General features: G+C 47.1%; 2 protein-coding genes across 4 annotated transcripts in view; one reads left to right on the top strand and one right to left on the bottom strand.

The window, feature by feature from the left end:
- Window positions 1-393: 393 nt before the first annotated feature.
- On the bottom strand, window positions 394-6,943 carry prmt9 (protein arginine methyltransferase 9). Its single transcript, XM_027030227.3, has 13 exons — window positions 6,778-6,943; window positions 6,411-6,662; window positions 6,117-6,265; window positions 5,741-5,977; window positions 5,481-5,648; window positions 5,251-5,353; window positions 4,646-4,722; window positions 4,239-4,431; window positions 3,484-3,667; window positions 2,127-2,817; window positions 1,624-1,777; window positions 1,265-1,387; window positions 394-833 (listed from the first exon to the last, which is right to left on the bottom strand). The coding sequence occupies exons 2-13, from the start codon at window positions 6,606-6,608 to the stop codon at window positions 558-560; spliced, it is 2,553 nt and encodes an 850-aa protein (XP_026886028.2). The 5' UTR covers window positions 6,609-6,662; window positions 6,778-6,943; the 3' UTR covers window positions 394-557.
- A 73-nt stretch (window positions 6,944-7,016) lies between these two features.
- arhgap10 (Rho GTPase activating protein 10) overlaps window positions 7,017-16,961 on the top strand; it is a 64,709-nt gene continuing 54,764 nt past the window's right edge. For all 3 annotated transcript variants that reach the window (XM_035531716.2, XM_035531715.2, XM_081724911.1), the window contains exon 1: window positions 7,017-7,496. In XM_035531716.2, coding sequence (XP_035387609.1) covers window positions 7,343-7,496 — 154 coding nt within the window. In that variant the 5' untranslated portion in view covers window positions 7,017-7,342. The remainder of the gene's footprint in view (window positions 7,497-16,961) is intronic.

Here is a 16,961-nt window from a genome sequence, read left to right as displayed (position 1 = left end):
TCCAACTGTTTAACTTGCCCTTGTTTTGTGTTCCCAGATCGGTCATTTGGTGTTCAGATCATCACTACACTAGAAATATACTGAGGTCTTCTCTCCCTCTTCTAGAATGTTACTGTAATGTCATGTAAAGCACACACCCATGTTAAGGACGTTAACTCGTGTGTTTTGTCCTGATGCTTGATGCAGGACAGTAGTCCATCCTAATACCCAACATCAGCTGTGTGGTTCATTTGCACATTCCAGCTCCAGCTGATGCGTTTATTGACTCCAGATGTTATTCCTTATATGGGACCTACTACACAAGCAGCCATTTCATGGTACTGCAGTCTGGTAACAGTCACTGAGACCTGATTGAGATCTCTGGCTGTCAAACCAATAAAATGAGAAGGGGAGTATAATTGGTCATGGCTTGCCTGTTTAATGATCTGAATGTACACAGTCCATTATAAACAACACATTTAAATGGATTTGTTGTATATTAATGGAGAATTTAAAAAAAAAAAAAAAGTTAAACACAATGAATATGGAGGTGCCATGGCAACGGGCCTCACGCCCCTTTACGCGGTACTGATCACGGGCCCCTCCGTGACGGTGGTGTCAGCTGGGGACCCTCCTGTCTCTTTAAGGGCTGAAATAGACATACTGCTCTTATGAAGCCGAACACTGAGCCGGACCCAGTCCCCAGCGCGGACCGACAGTGGATGCTGCAGGACCACAGCCGCTTGTTTCCAGTGCGAGTCCTCACAGAAGGTGCTGACGCTAACATCTGTATCCAGGTAGATCTGGTACCAGAAGGGGACAGCAGTCACTCTGCCAGAGGCACTGACCTGTACCTGCACAGAAGCAGAAGTCAAAGCCCCTCTGTGAATGACTAACACAGGCTGCAAGGTGCCCAGACAAACCACCATAAGAGAAAATTAGCGAGAGATCGGGAACCTTCACGCTTTTCTAACTAAGACTATAAATGGATTTGGTAACGGACCGTCAGTCCATAATTACAGCCGCGGTGTTATGGTAATGTACAGGTTATTTGAGTTTAGAGTAAATGAACCCCAAAATGCCCACACTAACAGTTCACTGTGATTTAGTTCAGCACACATGGAGGGGAATTCCACAGTAAGGGCATGTGTTTAACCACTATACTACTGGAACGTCCGGAATACCCGGTCGTGCCAGCTGAACATCAGAATACCCAGCTGTGTAGTTTGCGTGGGGCGTCTTACCCTGGTGTTTGTGCTGGTGTAGTCGGCATGGGGCATCTTACCCTGACGTTTGTGCTGGTGTAGTTGGCGCTGTTGTTCATGAGGTCGAGGACAAACAGCTGCACAGGCTCACTGAGGTGTCTGCACTCCAGGGTGCTCAGGTCCAAAAACACATGGACAGGTACCTAGGGACACATTTAGGTGGAAATACATAAGTTATTTTGCCATTCTCACTAGTACCTAGTCAAGTTTTCAACCTGACCTGGCTTGACTTGCATCTTATACAGGTTTTAGAGATGATCTTTCTGCCTGGACGACACACAAATGTCTGTGAATCACTTATATATGCTTGTGTTTTTTCTTACGGATCCTTATCCTCCCCGTCCAGCGTACGACATGAGCAAGGCTGATGGGTGCTTACCGTGAACTGGTTGATGAAGGGTGCGATGTTGAATCCCAGCGTGGGTTCTACGCCCTGCACAGCACTCTCCTGCAGCAACATGTCCGATTCCACCAGCAACCCGTGAACCGCAATGCGCTCTGGGAAAATGCGCCCACCATCCTCCAAGAGACACCTATACAACAGCAGAAGTGTGTGATGTCAGCCTCAGTGCTCAGACCGGATTGGTTCCAGCACAGTGTAGTTACCGGTGGTTAGAGGCGGACACTACAGTGCAGGAAGGTCCATCCATCCATCCAAGGAAGGAACATGTTACAAAAATCAATAGTTAAAAACTAAATCTAAACTAAAAACTAAGCAAACACTAAATCTTTCACTGTCTCAGGTTATATGCTGTAGCCAAACTACTATAAGGCTCCACTAAGCAAGTCTGATGCGCCGTGTTTACCTGGCCGAGGTGGCGCCCGATTGGTGCGCCGGGTTTACCTGGCCGAGGTGGCGCCCGATTGGTGCGCCGGGTTTACCTGGCCAAGGTGGCCTTCTCCATCATGCCCTGCCTGGTCAGGCCGCACGGCTCGATGCAGTCTAGCACGATGGCGCTCCAGAGCTTCTCAGAGGTGGGTCGTTGGAACACCGCAGAGTCATCCTCCACGTGCGTGAGCCAGAACTCCAGCACACTCTCATCCACCCCATTGGCCCGGGCCAGAAGCCGAAGGAGAACCTGGTGCTGCTCCTTTTCCACTGAGCTGTAGGCACGCACCGAGCAGGAGCTGGTGGAGTCCGACCCCGCTTGGGCCGCCATCAGAGAGAGCACAGAGAAGCCCTCTGACACATCCAGCACGTAGAACGGCTCCGGGGAACGTCCGCTTGCAACCTCTGACCCCTGTGACCCCCGAGCCGACCTGAGAGAGGTGAGGAGTGAGTCCAGAGCTAGCCGGAAGTTGCTATGATACGAGACGTTGTTGAGCAGGGCAATTTCCGAACTCTCCAGCGTGAAGGGGCGGAGTGGCGTGTCCGGGCTAGTGTGCAGGCTGGCCAGCGCACTGCACAGTTCCACCTCAGCGCTCTGGGCACACGCCACCGACACGCTTCTTTCCACCCTGTCAAGACGGAATGTCTGGCCGTCTCTCACCACGGCAACGCAGCAGAGTCTCAGGTAAGCATCTTGGCACGAGACATCCACCAGAATTTCATCGTTACGCTGCACCCTGAAGTCTGGAGATGGAGACACAAAGAGCATGTCAGCTATTACAGTGCAAAACAAACACTTATCAGGGTGGTGATGTCTGCCAGGTCATGAATAAATAAGATGAGTGGGGCTTTAAAAGTGTGTTTGGCTTTAATCTGGAGACTAAAAACACAGCTTGTGAAAAGACTTTTAAAAGGGCTCCTAATCTCTAAATGATGATATAGAAGGGGAGGGGAGACACAGGCTGACCCAGGCTGACCCAGCAAGGTGCGTGACATCCTGCATGACAGGTGCTTGACTGATTCAATTGTTTGGCTTCTAACTGAGCTGGACAGCATGCATATTCATGAGCACTAAAGAGAGGCTTCAGGGCTGGTGGACGGTTGTCGAGGAAACAGGATATGGGGGAGGGGCTGCTCCCCAGATTCTGCCCTGGACAATTAGACTCAACACTGCAGGAAGATCTCATCAGCGTCACAGCTGTGCTGTTGTCATAACAGAGCACCGCTGACCGAATACATGTCTCTTGGGCAAACAGGACTGTATTTGTGCTGGTGCGTAAGTATTTTAATACAGTATAGCTACATGTGATTAAATCTAAAGACTAGAGATTGTTTTGTTTTTGGTAAGCACACTTCAACTGTCTTTGCAGGGACCGGCTCCCTGCTGCTGGTTTGGACAGGCGGTCTTACGGCGTGGGCTCTGCACGGGGTAGATGGCTTGCTCCCAGCAGGTGTCCTCGTGTGGGCCAGTGGAGATGCTGTTGTCTTGGTCCAGGTGCAGCTGGAACCACACAGCCAGCGCGTCCAGCACGCCCTCCTCCAGCACCTGCACACGCAGCTGGCTCGTCTCCCTGGAGCACAGACCTTCCAGCTCCTGCAGAACACGGCGCTCTTCACATTAGGACCAGAGCTACAGGGCCCATCACTGGGGTTGTCGATGTACAAGACACCCAGCGGAGTTTCTGACCAATAGATGGCGCTGTAGCTTCAAGGGAAACTAATTCTGGTGCAAGGCAGCTCCTTTTGGTGCAGAAAAGCCTCCTGTGAGCTGGGTAACATCTACGAACCAAACGCTAGCACTGGTGGTATTAGCTGTGTTTCACCCACCACACTGACCAACACCACAGGGGCTTCTAGCAACAGTTAGTCAACATTTCAAAATTCTACTTTAACGTATGATATAATGTAAACATTGCATGACAACGCATATGATGCACATGGAGGTTTAGCCCAATCATTTCATAGAGCTGATGAGTAATCAGACTGCACACTACATGTGTTTGTGTAACTACACAGAAGTGATCAGAGCTGCGTTTCCCCAAAGATCACTGTCAGCTGGTAAATCGAGAATCACCCTGAACTCCCTCGCTACCATTTTTTTACACTATGATACTCTTGGGAAACGGGGCCTAGATTTCCTGTGTGCCAGGCAACGGTGGGAAGACCTGCAGGTTATTGAAGTTGAGATCCAGCAGCCTGCAGGGTGGCGTGAGGGCAGTGAAGCCCCCCCGGGCACGGCTCAACCTCTCTGTGGTGTACGGCTCCGAAACCTCTCCTACCGCTGCAGAACTGTTCACAGGACTACGGATCTCCCCTGCTGCGGTCAGGTCCAGCCCCCCCACTGCAGACACACACAGTCTATGTGCGCGCGCATAAACACACACACACACACACACACACACACACACACACACACACAGTACTGCTGGGAATATAGCTCAGAGCCTCTGTTTAACACGGATAAGACGGGAAGAGTAGAACTGTTTACACTGGAGCAGATCTATTTACAGGTGAGTTTAAATGCAAAGTTATGCGGCTCACAAATGATCAGAAGTGACCCATGATCTCTGACCTGTGATGTCGGCGAATGTCTTGGCATTCGACAGCCATGGTGAACACAGTGGCACTGGCAGGTATGACTCGACCCGTCTGCGAGAAACACACACAGCTTCATTACTTTAAATAAATACACTAATAATATCAGCTTTTTTTTTTTTAATGCAAATGCCACAATTTAGGCTTGGCCCGTTTCCTATGGTCATTACCACATGTAAACACTAGATGGCTGTGTTGGTTTAAATTTAAATATTTCAAGGGTTGTTCAAATCAATGTTGTCCCAAATGAGCTTAAATTTATTTTATTTTTTTTAAATCAATAAAAAAAATATAAAAAATAAAATATATATTCAGGAGAGATGGTGCCAATACAAGTACAAAATATTAGCAGCAATCTGTCAGCGAAGCCGCAGTGAGCACAGGATGTGTCCTGTCACAGATGATGAATGACTTTATATAAAAGGACCGTGTGTCCTAAATACAAACAAGATCAGAAGAACAAAACAACCGAGTTGTGCTCGAGCCCAGAGCACCAACCCGAACCCTGTTTATTCAGCACCTACAAGCTGTACTGGATCTGAACGTGCCCACGTTACCAGCACTGCATGTGGAGGTACGTACAGGTGGAGGCAGAAGCAGGTGCCTCCAGGCATGGATCAAACTCTCCACAATGCTCTCTCCGAGCAGCCCCGCGTCCACGGTTTCTGTCACTACCAGCGACACCCTTACACAAATAAACAAACATACATACCATACAGCAAACAACTTCTACAACATAGAGATTCACTCAACATATTTCATGATACATTTTATGTGACTTCTGCACTGAGAACGAAGGGTCGCCATGATACCTGGTCGGAATATCTTTGGGAACTTCCATGTCCAGCGATTTCTTGTGTAGAATCTTGATGCTATCCGCCATACCATTGGCCGAGACCACCTCACGTGCCAGTTCGTACATGGTCTTAGACAGCTCGCAGGCAAAGACCTCACTGGCCCCAGTCTTCTGTGCACACATCCTAACACACACAAACGATGAAGTAAAACACCAAATACATTTTCATATTTACTCTCTCCCTGAGGGCCCGTGTATCAGTGACCACCCGCCCACCCGAGGATGCCTGTGCCAGTTCCGATGTCCAGCACGGTGCTACAGCCCTCCCGCACTGCCCGCTGGATGGCCAGCTGGTATTTGCGGTTGCGTCCACGATCGTTGAGCATGAGGAAATGCCAGCGCTCCACCAGCCAGTTGGACACGCGGTAGAAGTTCTCCCTAGCCTCCGGGAAGTCCGGCCGTAGTTTGAGGGCTCTGTGGAACTGCGCTGCGGCCTCGTCCCGGAATCCCATCCTGAAATAGGATCGAGGAAAAATACACTTACAACTCTGCTGCAGACAAACTGGAACAGTGAGGAACCTGAAGGATGAATTTACAAAAGACAGGCAAGCGAGATTCATGCACTCCACCGTGAATATGGAATAAACAATACCTGAAGAGGTGCTCGCCCATGCTGTTGACTATCACCTCATCGTCCGGAAACAACTCGAGGGCTTGTTCGTAGCAGTTAAAGAGGTCCTGAATGCGCCCAAGGGAGTCCAGCTCAGAGGCCCACTTGAACAGCGTGAACCTGAAGGAGTCCTGTCAAACCAAGCAACACGTGCCACCCTTAAGCTCCGCATGCGTGCACCACCCACTCTAATCGCAGGTTTCTGCTGGTGTAAAATAATGACACCCAAACACGGATACGCGTGAGAAACAGAGAGGCGACAGCCGTGCGTCTTACAGCGGCCACGTGCTTCAGGAGCGGCGCCAGGTGCAGCACGAGCAGGTAGTGCACGTAGGCGGTGCCGTAGTCGCGGTGGAGGAGGCACTGCTGCGCGCTCTGCAGAGACCTCGAGACCAGCTCGTTTCTGGCGGGATCCTCCCTCGGGCCTCTCCGGGCGCGCCTCGCGCTCTTCGCCCTCGCGGCCGAGTTGGGCATTTTGCAGGACTCGCGCCACTACTTTTGTAGCACTGGACCAGGCAGCATTAAAACCTCGAATTTAAAGCACACGACACACATTTACTTCACCGTTAAACATCACGCCACAGTTCTTCGCCCTGTAACTAACGGACACACTCACACACAGCTAGCTTTAGCTTTGGCTCACCTACAGTGTCCTGTTAAGTTGCTGTTCACAGCAGACATTTAACTCCCATATCTGACAGACGTTTGCCTGCCAGCGGATCGTGTCCTCAGAAGGACGATTAGTTAATTCACCGCTGGCCAAATGTTATGCACCCACACTGTAGCTAACCGCTGTTTCGCTACCATAATGACCCACTGTGCGTCACGTAAACGTTTACGGAAACAAACGACCGAAACAAGGTTCCGCAGAGAGGAGCGACACGTCGTGACGTTCAGGACTTTAGGAGGGACTCCAGCGCGTCTAGGGCAGGCTGTCCCCGTGTTTGGACGACGTGGACCTTCGGCTGTCCCCGCGCCTTTTATTTATTTATTTATTTCCTATAAAGTTTTTGGATGTGGTAACGAGAGCGCTTAGGCTGAACTCAACACGTTGTTTATTGCTGGTCTCGTTTGGGCTGTGACTGGGACCGGTTTACTCCCTGCTGGGGTCCAGAATAAGCCAGCAGCATTCAGAGGCTCATGCAGACGGGTCAGTCCTGGTCTGGAAGGTGAACGAGTCCGTCGGTGGTGAGTAAAGGCGTTCAGAAATGGGTCTGTACCCTTTGGAGTTCAGCGAGTGCTACCTGGACAGCCCCAGCTTTAGGGAGAAAATCCGTGCCCACGAAGCCGAGCTGGACAAGACCAACCGCTTCATCAAAGAGCTCTACAAGGACGGCAAGAACCTCATCAACGCGACGAAACGTAAGTGGCAACGAGGAACTAATTCATTCATGTTGGCAACATGTGTGTGACCTGTTGGAAAGGACTAGAGAGCTTAACAGAGTCAGCGCTAGGAGCCCTGGACATGTCTGTCCCAGATAAACCAGTATCAGGCCAGCGGGGTTGGTCCGCACATTCAGGGACATTTAAACTAAGGTTTAACCACCAGGTCCCTGGACGTGTCTGTCTCAGCTAAACTCCTCACCTGTAACTTAGTGAAAACCACAATAGTTGGAACTTTCTAAAGTTCTAACATTCTAAAGTTATATAAAGATGCGAAGGTTGTTCACTGGGCAGTGCTGTTGTTCATTTAGTTGAGTGTTGTTCATTTGCCGTGATGGTGGGCAGAGCCCATGAGCATGTTCAGTTAGTAAGGTGCTCATGCAAAGCTATGGACTCAAAGGTGAACATGCTAAATGCAACATAAAGGTTTAATTTGACACCAAGATACTAAGACTAATGCCACATTCCTCGGGTTTGCAGAGGCAGACACACATTATAGAAACTGTCAAATCTTTATTGAACATCTGCTTGTGCGGTGTAGTGTAGACAAGATTAAACACTTTGCTGGTGTGAGGAAAAAAACAAACTTGCTGTAAAAGCAGTTTGGAGCGGATGTGTCGCGAGCTCCTGTCTGCAGTGTCATATGCACGTTGCTGGTGACAGGCCATCTAAAGTCAAGGCTGTGGTGATAGAGGAGGGATCTTTGTGTTTTAAACTCATCTGATTACACAAGTCAACTTCTCTTTGGAATTCCTCATACCTTTCCACAGAAAGTATATTTCTCATCTCTTTTATATCCTCCCTTTGGTGGCTTGGACAAAAATATGAACCTATAAGAGAAACGGTGGTGAGCGAGAAGACTGTGCTGTGGTATCGGTCTTCCTGATTAATCTTTGGCTTTAACCTCTGTTTCACCTTGAGACTTCCTGCATGCCAAGACTATGTTATGCGACTTTGGAATTTCTAAAGATGGTCTTAAAATGTACTAAACATTCCAAAAACTAACAGACCGGAGTGTGGTGTCCTGATGCCTGCCAGTATGTCTACGTTAGCCCTCCATTTGTACTCAGTTGGCTTGATTTTCCTGTTCTCAGTGTTTTGGGGCCCTTATTTATGGAAATGTGGCTGTTCTATATCTTATGTGTGTCAAGGGCACATATGCTACTGTCTATCACATGATGTGACCATAAAAGACAAATAAAGTTATGTGCTTCTGCAGTAGATGCTGCCATGTTTCGTCCTGTATGACCCACTGGACACAGTGACAAGTTTGGTCCTGCTCTGTTTACAGTTGGCCGTAATGTAGTTTGGACACCACATTAACATCGGCATAGCAAACTTAAACAGAGGGTGGGTCGCCGAGAAGGCCATGTTATCAAAGGGCTCATTGCTGGATTGTCTGCGTGTGCTGTTTGCTTTAACGTTACTCAAAGTCCATTTTACCATGTTGAATGTTCCTCATGTTCAGGAGATGGCGCATTCAAATCACAATTGGTGAACTTGTGTCTTGGGTTTGCTAAAATGATCTTTGTAAAATAAAAGTATAACAGGAGGATGGGTGAGGGATTCAGAAGTCGTGTGGCGTTTGTGATTTAGTCCTTTCAAGCTTCCTGTGAGTATTAGACTGTGTGAGTTAGGTGAATTAACATATTAACATATTACCATATGCTAAAACTCCTGCTAATGTATGCCACAAACACATCGTGGTTGCTGTGCTCTGTATTTTATGGTCGAACAGCAAGGCTGGTCAGTAGTTATGGGGTTCAAACTCATCTCAGGTTTTGGGTTTTAATTAATATTCAGATCAAAACTCATCTTGGTGTTAATTTGTGTAGTGTAAACAGTTTTTAACAGTAACATTTATTGATTTTTGTTAGATGTAAATATTGAATTTCTGTTAACTCATTTTCTTTAATAGTATCAGAGTATTATGAAGTGTGTTTTATGTGTTTGAGGAGGTTAGAGGTTAGGGTTAGGATTATGGTTGGCATATAGGGTTAGGATTAGGAGTAATGTATATGTTGGGGTTAGGGTCAGTGTTTAGGGTTAGAGGTTAGGGTTAGGATTTGGGTTGGCGTGTAGGGTTAGGGTTTGAGGTTAGGGTTCGGATTGGAGTATATGGTTAGGGTATTGGGTTAGGATTAGCATATAGGGTTAGGGTTAGAAGTTAGGGTTGGAGTCTTCCCTAGTTAGTCTTGCTTCAGTGTACAGTATCTTTATACTTTGCGTAACTTCCGTCATGTACCACGTTCCACAAGTGTATCACTGTCTCTGTCTCTAATGACACTGTTGGCTTTATAGTAACTGACTGATAGAGAAATCTGTTACTAGCAGACTATCATTATCGATGTTACCAGTATTTATTTCTTGCCTTTCTAATTCCAGTGTTGTTAGGAACACGCCTCCGCCGTGCAGTTCCCAGGGACTTCACTTGGCTGTAGGGGGGCTCTGAGACTGGGGCGGTTTATGGGCGGAGGGTTGAACAGTAGCCAGAGGGAGATGTAGCCACTCCACCTTTCCTGCACTTTGGTTCAGGGAGGATGTGTTGGGTTGCCGAGTCCTTGATTCAGACGGAAATGGGACAGTAAGGAGTGAGATGGACACACACGGACACACATAGACACACACACAGACACATATATATACATATCCCCTGTGAATAAGAATGTCACAGAGGATGTGCTTCTGTTACTTTCTGTTTCACCTTCTGTTTAGTGCTCCATGTCACACAACCTTTTGATCTGGTCAGGTATCCTTGCTGTTGCTAGTGTCATAATGTCTGGTTTTGCTCATCACTGATTAAAAAGAAGCAGACAGTCTTGTATTTTCTGTATATCTTGCTGGTGTTTATTTTGGTTCATGTTATGGTAAGAAGATGAGCTCAGTTACTGTCTGCCTTTGTTAACTGGGGTCTAATGAGTGAAGTTGCACTGTGGTGTCTGGTGCATGGGGCCTGGTGCCTGGCGTCTGCTGTCTTGTGCCATAAGAGGATGGTTTACAACCACAAACAGGTGTTTGTTCTTTTTGCTATACCTGTGTGTCTCTCTCACTGGGTCTCACTGCAGCGTGAGTGATGTCTCTGCTTGGCTGGCAGCACCGGAGATATTCGCCGTGATTGAGTTTGGGAAAGCACAGCCTGCAATCACACGACTGAGTCTGCCAGCAAACAGCACAATCTTTCATTAGAGTGGCATTAGAGACCCAGCGAGCTCATGGGAGAAGAAGAGAGAAGAAATGTGAGCTGATAATGAGCCGAGCCAAACTCTGTCTGCACTCCTTAAGAGGCGCAGAGCTGCAGGGAACAAGGTTCCAGCAACAGATGAAGGGGCCACGTCTTAATTCTTTCATTGCCCTGTTTCTTCAAAGGCTGACAGATCAGCAGAGCGTAAGTGAAGTCACACAGGAAGACTGCCTTACACTCACATGCACGTCTGATGATGGTTTGTGTTCACACACAACAGGTGTGTAATTATTTAAAAAAAAAAGAGACCTGTGGATTCAAATGATTGACTTAAGTTCGGGTTATGGTTAGACTGGTCTTAAATCAGGGTTTTGGGTTAGACTGTCTGAAGAGAATCATCAAATCATCACCGTCATACTCAGCACTTTTTAATAAATCAGTTTTAGACGTCTACCAGTTGATAGATGTCTTGCACTAGGTAGGCGGCATAGCTCAACACCGCCACCCTGCTGGTTACAAAAAATAAAGGCATGAAAGCAGGGGAGTGGAAAAGAGGAAAACCGTCCTTGGGAAAGAGGAAAGAAAAGAGCTGGAGAATACGGTAGGAATAACTGGAAAAGAAACGCATGGAACAGGAAGGATCAGGGAAGAGAATGGATGTTTAAACACACTCCTGACCATTAAGGGGTTAACCATGACCCCTGTGCTAAATCAGATAATGGAGCTACAGTAATAACAGATGTGGGGAAAAACCTAAATAATGAATTTGTCTTTGACACGTGCCAGCGTATGCCGAGTATGGTGCGTGTGCTTGGAAGGGACAATGACAAGCTCTGGTGTCGCTGTAAGTCCAAGCCAAGCCTTTAGAACTGTGCTTGGACTGAATGTGGGTTCATCGCAGGAAGTGTTTGCGCAACTAAAGTGTGCTGTAATGCTATCAAACATGACGCAGCTCAGTCTGTCCCCAGTACTTAGAGGGCAGAGTTAACCTAAAGGCAACCACAACCTTGTCAACAGAGCCGGCTCTTGTGGCTGAGGTTGTGTCACCATGAAACCAGCCTCACACATGAGTAACAAACGAGTGACTGTGTTATCACTTCTGAAAATACATTCACTTCTCCTCGCATTTTTCTTCTCTCTCCAACACTCAGTAATTCAGCTTTCAGTTCTCACTTTCTCTCTCTCTCTCTCTCTCTTCTCCCTCTTTCTTCCTCTCTTGTTCACAACTTCTTCTCCTCCTCCTCCTGTTCTCTGCTGTTTGATAATTCATGTTTGTGTTTTAGGGGGACAGTCTTGTTACCAAGGCTGGTCTGGTGACGCATTGCTAAGTGAAGCTACAGGCGTGCCAGGCCCTTATTGGCCGGCTGGGTTGGCCAGTGCTTTGCCTTTATAGCTACGAGAACCTCTCTGATATGAATGTTACCTTTATGAAAATGACCAGACGAACCAGCTGCCAGACAGCAGCCCTGGCGTGACCCCTGGTATGACCCATGACCCCTGACCCCTGGCATTAGCCCACTGTGTTTCTAGTGCAGGTCCAGCAGTAAATTTACCCGGCTCCTTTCTGTAAGTGTGTCACAGTGCGGTTCTTCTCTCCACCAAGGCCCAGGTGCCTGCTAAGCCCCAGACTTGGTTAACCCTGCCTGCGTGTCTGCACACGCATGCGTCCCCTGCTCATCTGCTCTGGTGGTGTTGTGTTTCTGTAATGAGAGGCATTCATGGCCAATTTGGCCTTTCCCATTTGTTTTCCTGCAAGAGGAAACCCTGCAATAACCGAGCGATCAGATTAACAGAAGGTCGTGACACGTTGGCTGTTGTGGAGGGGGCCAGTCACGTCCTCCGGGGGGACGCAGACCCTGCGTGCCTTTAAAAGGTCTGCAGGCACTGTGCTGTGGAATGTCTCTGCGCCATACCGAGACTGCACTGATGTTTGTTTCAGACCCAGCGCCAAAAAATGGCTTCATCTGTTTTGGTTTACAGGTGGCACTGATGTATGCACTGTGCAGGGTTCGTTTACCGTGCCTGGGCAGTGCAGACCAAGCAAAAGATTAAGACTGTGATCTGTTTAGATTTTAAACGGGCTCTGAGCAGAAAGAACGCTGTGAGCGGAAAGGATGAAGGGAAAACGTCAAACTTCAAGCATTTCAAAGATGGCGTAGGAGAGGATGGATGAAGGTTGTAGATGTTTCTATCCTAATGCAAGTTTTGACGTTGGGCGAGCGTGTGACTGTGTAAGGCTGCTTACTTAGCCACACAATGCTGAGTTTTGTCAAAGTTTTGACAGAGAAGGCCACTTTTTATCCTTTTCCCTCCGTGCCGACCCTGACTGGCCGAGAAGAGCTGGAGAAGTTAATTTTAGCAGCAGGGGAATGGCCTCGTCATCCTCACTTTAATGTAAACATTTCGTTTTCTTCATGAAATCACAGAGCTATAATAAACACAAACAGCCCATGCTTTGTCCTCTCTGTTCCTAAAACTTCAGCTCCGTGAGGTGTGATCCTTGAAAGGTCTTGCTGTCAGGATGTTCCAGTCCCTCCTCAGAAGATGAGCTTGGGGCTTTAAGAACAAGGTCTTCCTGTTCCCATCCTGTGTGTCACGAGTGTCTGCAGCATTTAAGTCTTAAACTAATGCGCTCTGGAGGTACTGAGCGGGGTGTGTCTGTTTGGTGTGTCTGTTTGGTGTGCCAGACAACTCCGTCACTGGGCTTCGGAAACTGTGATGTTGCACGAGTGGTGGTACAGTCAGCAGTACTTTTGTGTTCCCTCTTAGCTTTACCCCACATATGGAGGCAATCAGAAGGCGTCGTTGTGAATGACCTCACCTATAATACCCTCCCCCTTGACGTTTCCCTCTGAACATAAGCCGAGACTGAGGGGATCCTGTGGCACGATTAATCAAAACCAGGGTGCTTAACAGCTCCTGGCCAGAAAACCAGGAAGGCAATTTTATTTTTCCTACTTGCTTTGAGAAGGTATGACTGGATTGAAGAAACCTGCACTTGTATATCTGATCTTTTTCTTCTCTTTTTTTCTTTTTGCAGTGATACGGGTGTCATGATGCTGCTTTGCTTTGGTTTCTTCTTTCAGTCCACACATACACACGAAGGTACACACTTTGTCTAGTTAGGAATGAGTACGTCTAGTTTTACAGGTGACCCTCCAGCGTACTCTCTCATATCGTAACTCTACTGTAGCTGATCTGGGGAGTTGACATGCACATGTGGGAGTTGACATGTTTGTTGCAGCAAAGGATCATGGGGGAATATTTTTAAAAAGTGTTTTTCCCCTGGTAGATTCTGGCGAGTGGGGGGGGGGGTTATCTTGGGGGTTTTCCACTTTAGCTTCTGCAATTTGGTGGTTTGACTGTATGAAGCTCGATTCCAATGAAATTGTGCTGAAAACATTTTCCACGTTTAGTCTCTAAATCTGTCCTGGAGGCCCAGTGCACAGAGATCTGTCTGTTCAGTTTGACACACCTTATTCCACTCATCAGGCAAACAGGCTCTTTATGAACCATGTAGAAGCAACAGGACAAACTGAGCTGGGAGCCAGTGGAAGATGGCTTTGATTTCTTGGCTTAAACTACACTACGAGTTTGTGTAGGTCTCGTGTTTGGGATCGTAATGAAAAGAGAGGTTGTTTTACACCCTGTTCCCTCCCTGTTACATACAGACAGTCCGCAGAGTTGAGGTGCTCGGTAAAGCCTGCGCAGAAGGTTGATCTACAGACTAATAGTAGCCCGCTTGTAGGAGATTGACTCCCCCAATGCAGGATCAGGAGGAGAAAGAAGGGCGTGTCCCTGAGATGTTTGGAAGTAGTGTCAGAACACAGGGAGTCCTAGAAGAACCTGCAGAAGGCAGGTCAGCTTCTGTAACGCGTCCCTTTCTGGCTGCTCCAATGCCCCATGACACAGTCAAGGCAGACAAATATTGATGAGTCTAGTGGATAAAAGAATAGCCTTGTTTGCTCTAAAATGCTGAAACGGAATAACTACAGGGTTACAGGCTTTGGGTTTGTTTCTTTTAGTTGTATCGTGCTAACTGGTCAGTTCTAGGATTTCTTTCCAAGAGCTTTCTTTTGCTGAATGAGTTTTTGTATATTTATATATTTTACAATCTGTGAAATTCAGTAGATGTGTGATCAAAGCACTGGGTGTCCTTCTGTACAGCCACCTTGGTGATTTCTGGCGTGTGTGTGTGTGTGTGTGTGTGTGTGTGTGTGTGTGTGTGTGTTCTGACAATTTCCATTTTATTGTTTTTTGGGTGTGTGTGTTGTTGTTGTTGTTGTTTTTGTTTTCAAAACCTCCTCCAAAATCAGCACAAATAAGTCACACTCATCTGAAGACTGAATGTTGTCATACGTTAGCAGTCCAACAATTTTAAGTTTTTTAGGTCATTCTTGATCAATTTTTCAGAAAAGAAGTTTTCGTATTTGGATTGTTCTGAAGTCTGGCTGAACTCTACCAGATCTCTGTCGATGAAACACAGGCCTCCAATTTGGGAATCAAACTAAACACATTATGTGCTGGGGTTCTGTTTTGACAGTGCTGGAGCAACGCTGTGTTCATCATCCTATGGTGCATGTTATATAGGGAAATGTTTCTTATCTTTGCAAAGTAGGTAGTTTTTAATTCTTTTAAAGTATTCTTAAGCATTTCAGATAATATTTTCAGAAATGGTGATATGAAAAAGTAATATTTCTGGTATATACATTAGTTGGTTTCATGCAAGCTCATTTTTATTCAGTGTTTGTTTCTTTGTTTTCAGATTCATGTATAATTTGTTGAGGTGGTTCAGAAGCAATAATAGTAAAGTAGATCACGACTTAAAAGTTTCAGTTGTACAGAATCTCCTGTAACCTCGATACTCGAGTGGAAACGTGAAGCGCTTTTAGATCTGTTGTCCAAAGCCACTCTGTTTGGGACAGACGGACGATGTCGTTCTGAGGACAGACGGATGGTGTTCCCAGTGTTCGCCTGGTGTTTTCCGGACAGTGCGCTAGGAACTCCTCCTTTACAAACTCCACATCCCATTCTGTGAGATGAGTCATGGAGAGGGAATTGAAGCCTCTTCTGCCACGCCCCCTTACAGGAGGGGCACTGTGACTCAGTGCCATAAACCAATTGCATGGCCTCAGCTGTGCTGTTTACAGCTCTGCACTAGAGGAAACTTGTCCTGCAACTTGGCACTGTTGCATGGACACCTCTGCAAGGGTCGCTGTGCATGTGCAGTTGGATCTGATGTGAGCTTACAGACCAAACTGTATCACCACTTGTGCATTTTTCATGGAAGAAACATGTGTGGGTGTGGCTTATTAGGAATTCAGAGCTGTTGTGCATTTTGCTCCCTGAAATGTCTTTGCAATCTGGTATTTTTAGCTGTTACTGTAATAACAGCAGATCTGTAGGTTCTCCTAGTGCGTGCGTGCCAGTGCTGGAACTTCTAATGCACTGTGGGTAGGAGGTTTTAGCAGAAATGCCTTACATAACTTTAGTGTGTGAAACACACTCATCTCGGACCTGTGCGTGTGCAGCTGTGACCTAACGTAGCGCATGCAAAGGAAGACATTGGCTCAGACGTGACAGGGTTCCTCACGCAGAAAGCAGAAAGTTTGTAAACAGTGTGTGAACTGTTGTCAGAATGGTGCGTGCAGCACTTGGCCTGCCCCTGTGCTCAGTAGCATTGATCTGGAGTCAGTTTCCATGTTCACTTGCAGCACTGTGATCTGTGGAGAGGGCTGTTTTTCTAGGACCCGCTCATGCTACATGTTTCTTATGTAATTGGAGGAACAGGAAGGCTGATCTGAGATCAGCACTGGTATTCTGAGGCACTTTGCTGATAACAGCACAGGTGTACAGCCCTGAACCTCAGCGGTAGCTATGTCTCTGACCAGAGAACTGCAGAGGGTGATCAGGAAGGAGTCGCATTTACTGAGTCGGTACTGAATGATGTGGAAGACACGCAGTCAGTCTGAATCATGGTTCAGGATTCATGTGATGAATCGCACAGTGCTCACCAAGGTATTGCTGTGTTTTTTAATGGAAATTGCCATCACTGAACTGCATTTTTTGCAGTTTGGATCAGAACTTTGGTCATGGTTTGTCATTCTGAAACTGGAGTGTTTACCACACTAAGACAACAAGCTGTTTGTCACTGTGTGAGGAAAATAACTCATCACTGACATCATGTGAACATGAACAGGCAGTAGACAAGTCCTGCACTATGTGTCATTTGTTAAACATGATCACAGTACCGATCTTTACTG

This window comes from Electrophorus electricus, chromosome 12, assembly GCF_041902795.1.
Source record: "Electrophorus electricus isolate QZ-2024a chromosome 12, ASM4190279v1, whole genome shotgun sequence".
NCBI lineage: Eukaryota > Metazoa > Chordata > Actinopteri > Gymnotiformes > Gymnotidae > Electrophorus > Electrophorus electricus.
This window is presented reverse-complemented; position numbering and strand designations above follow the sequence as displayed.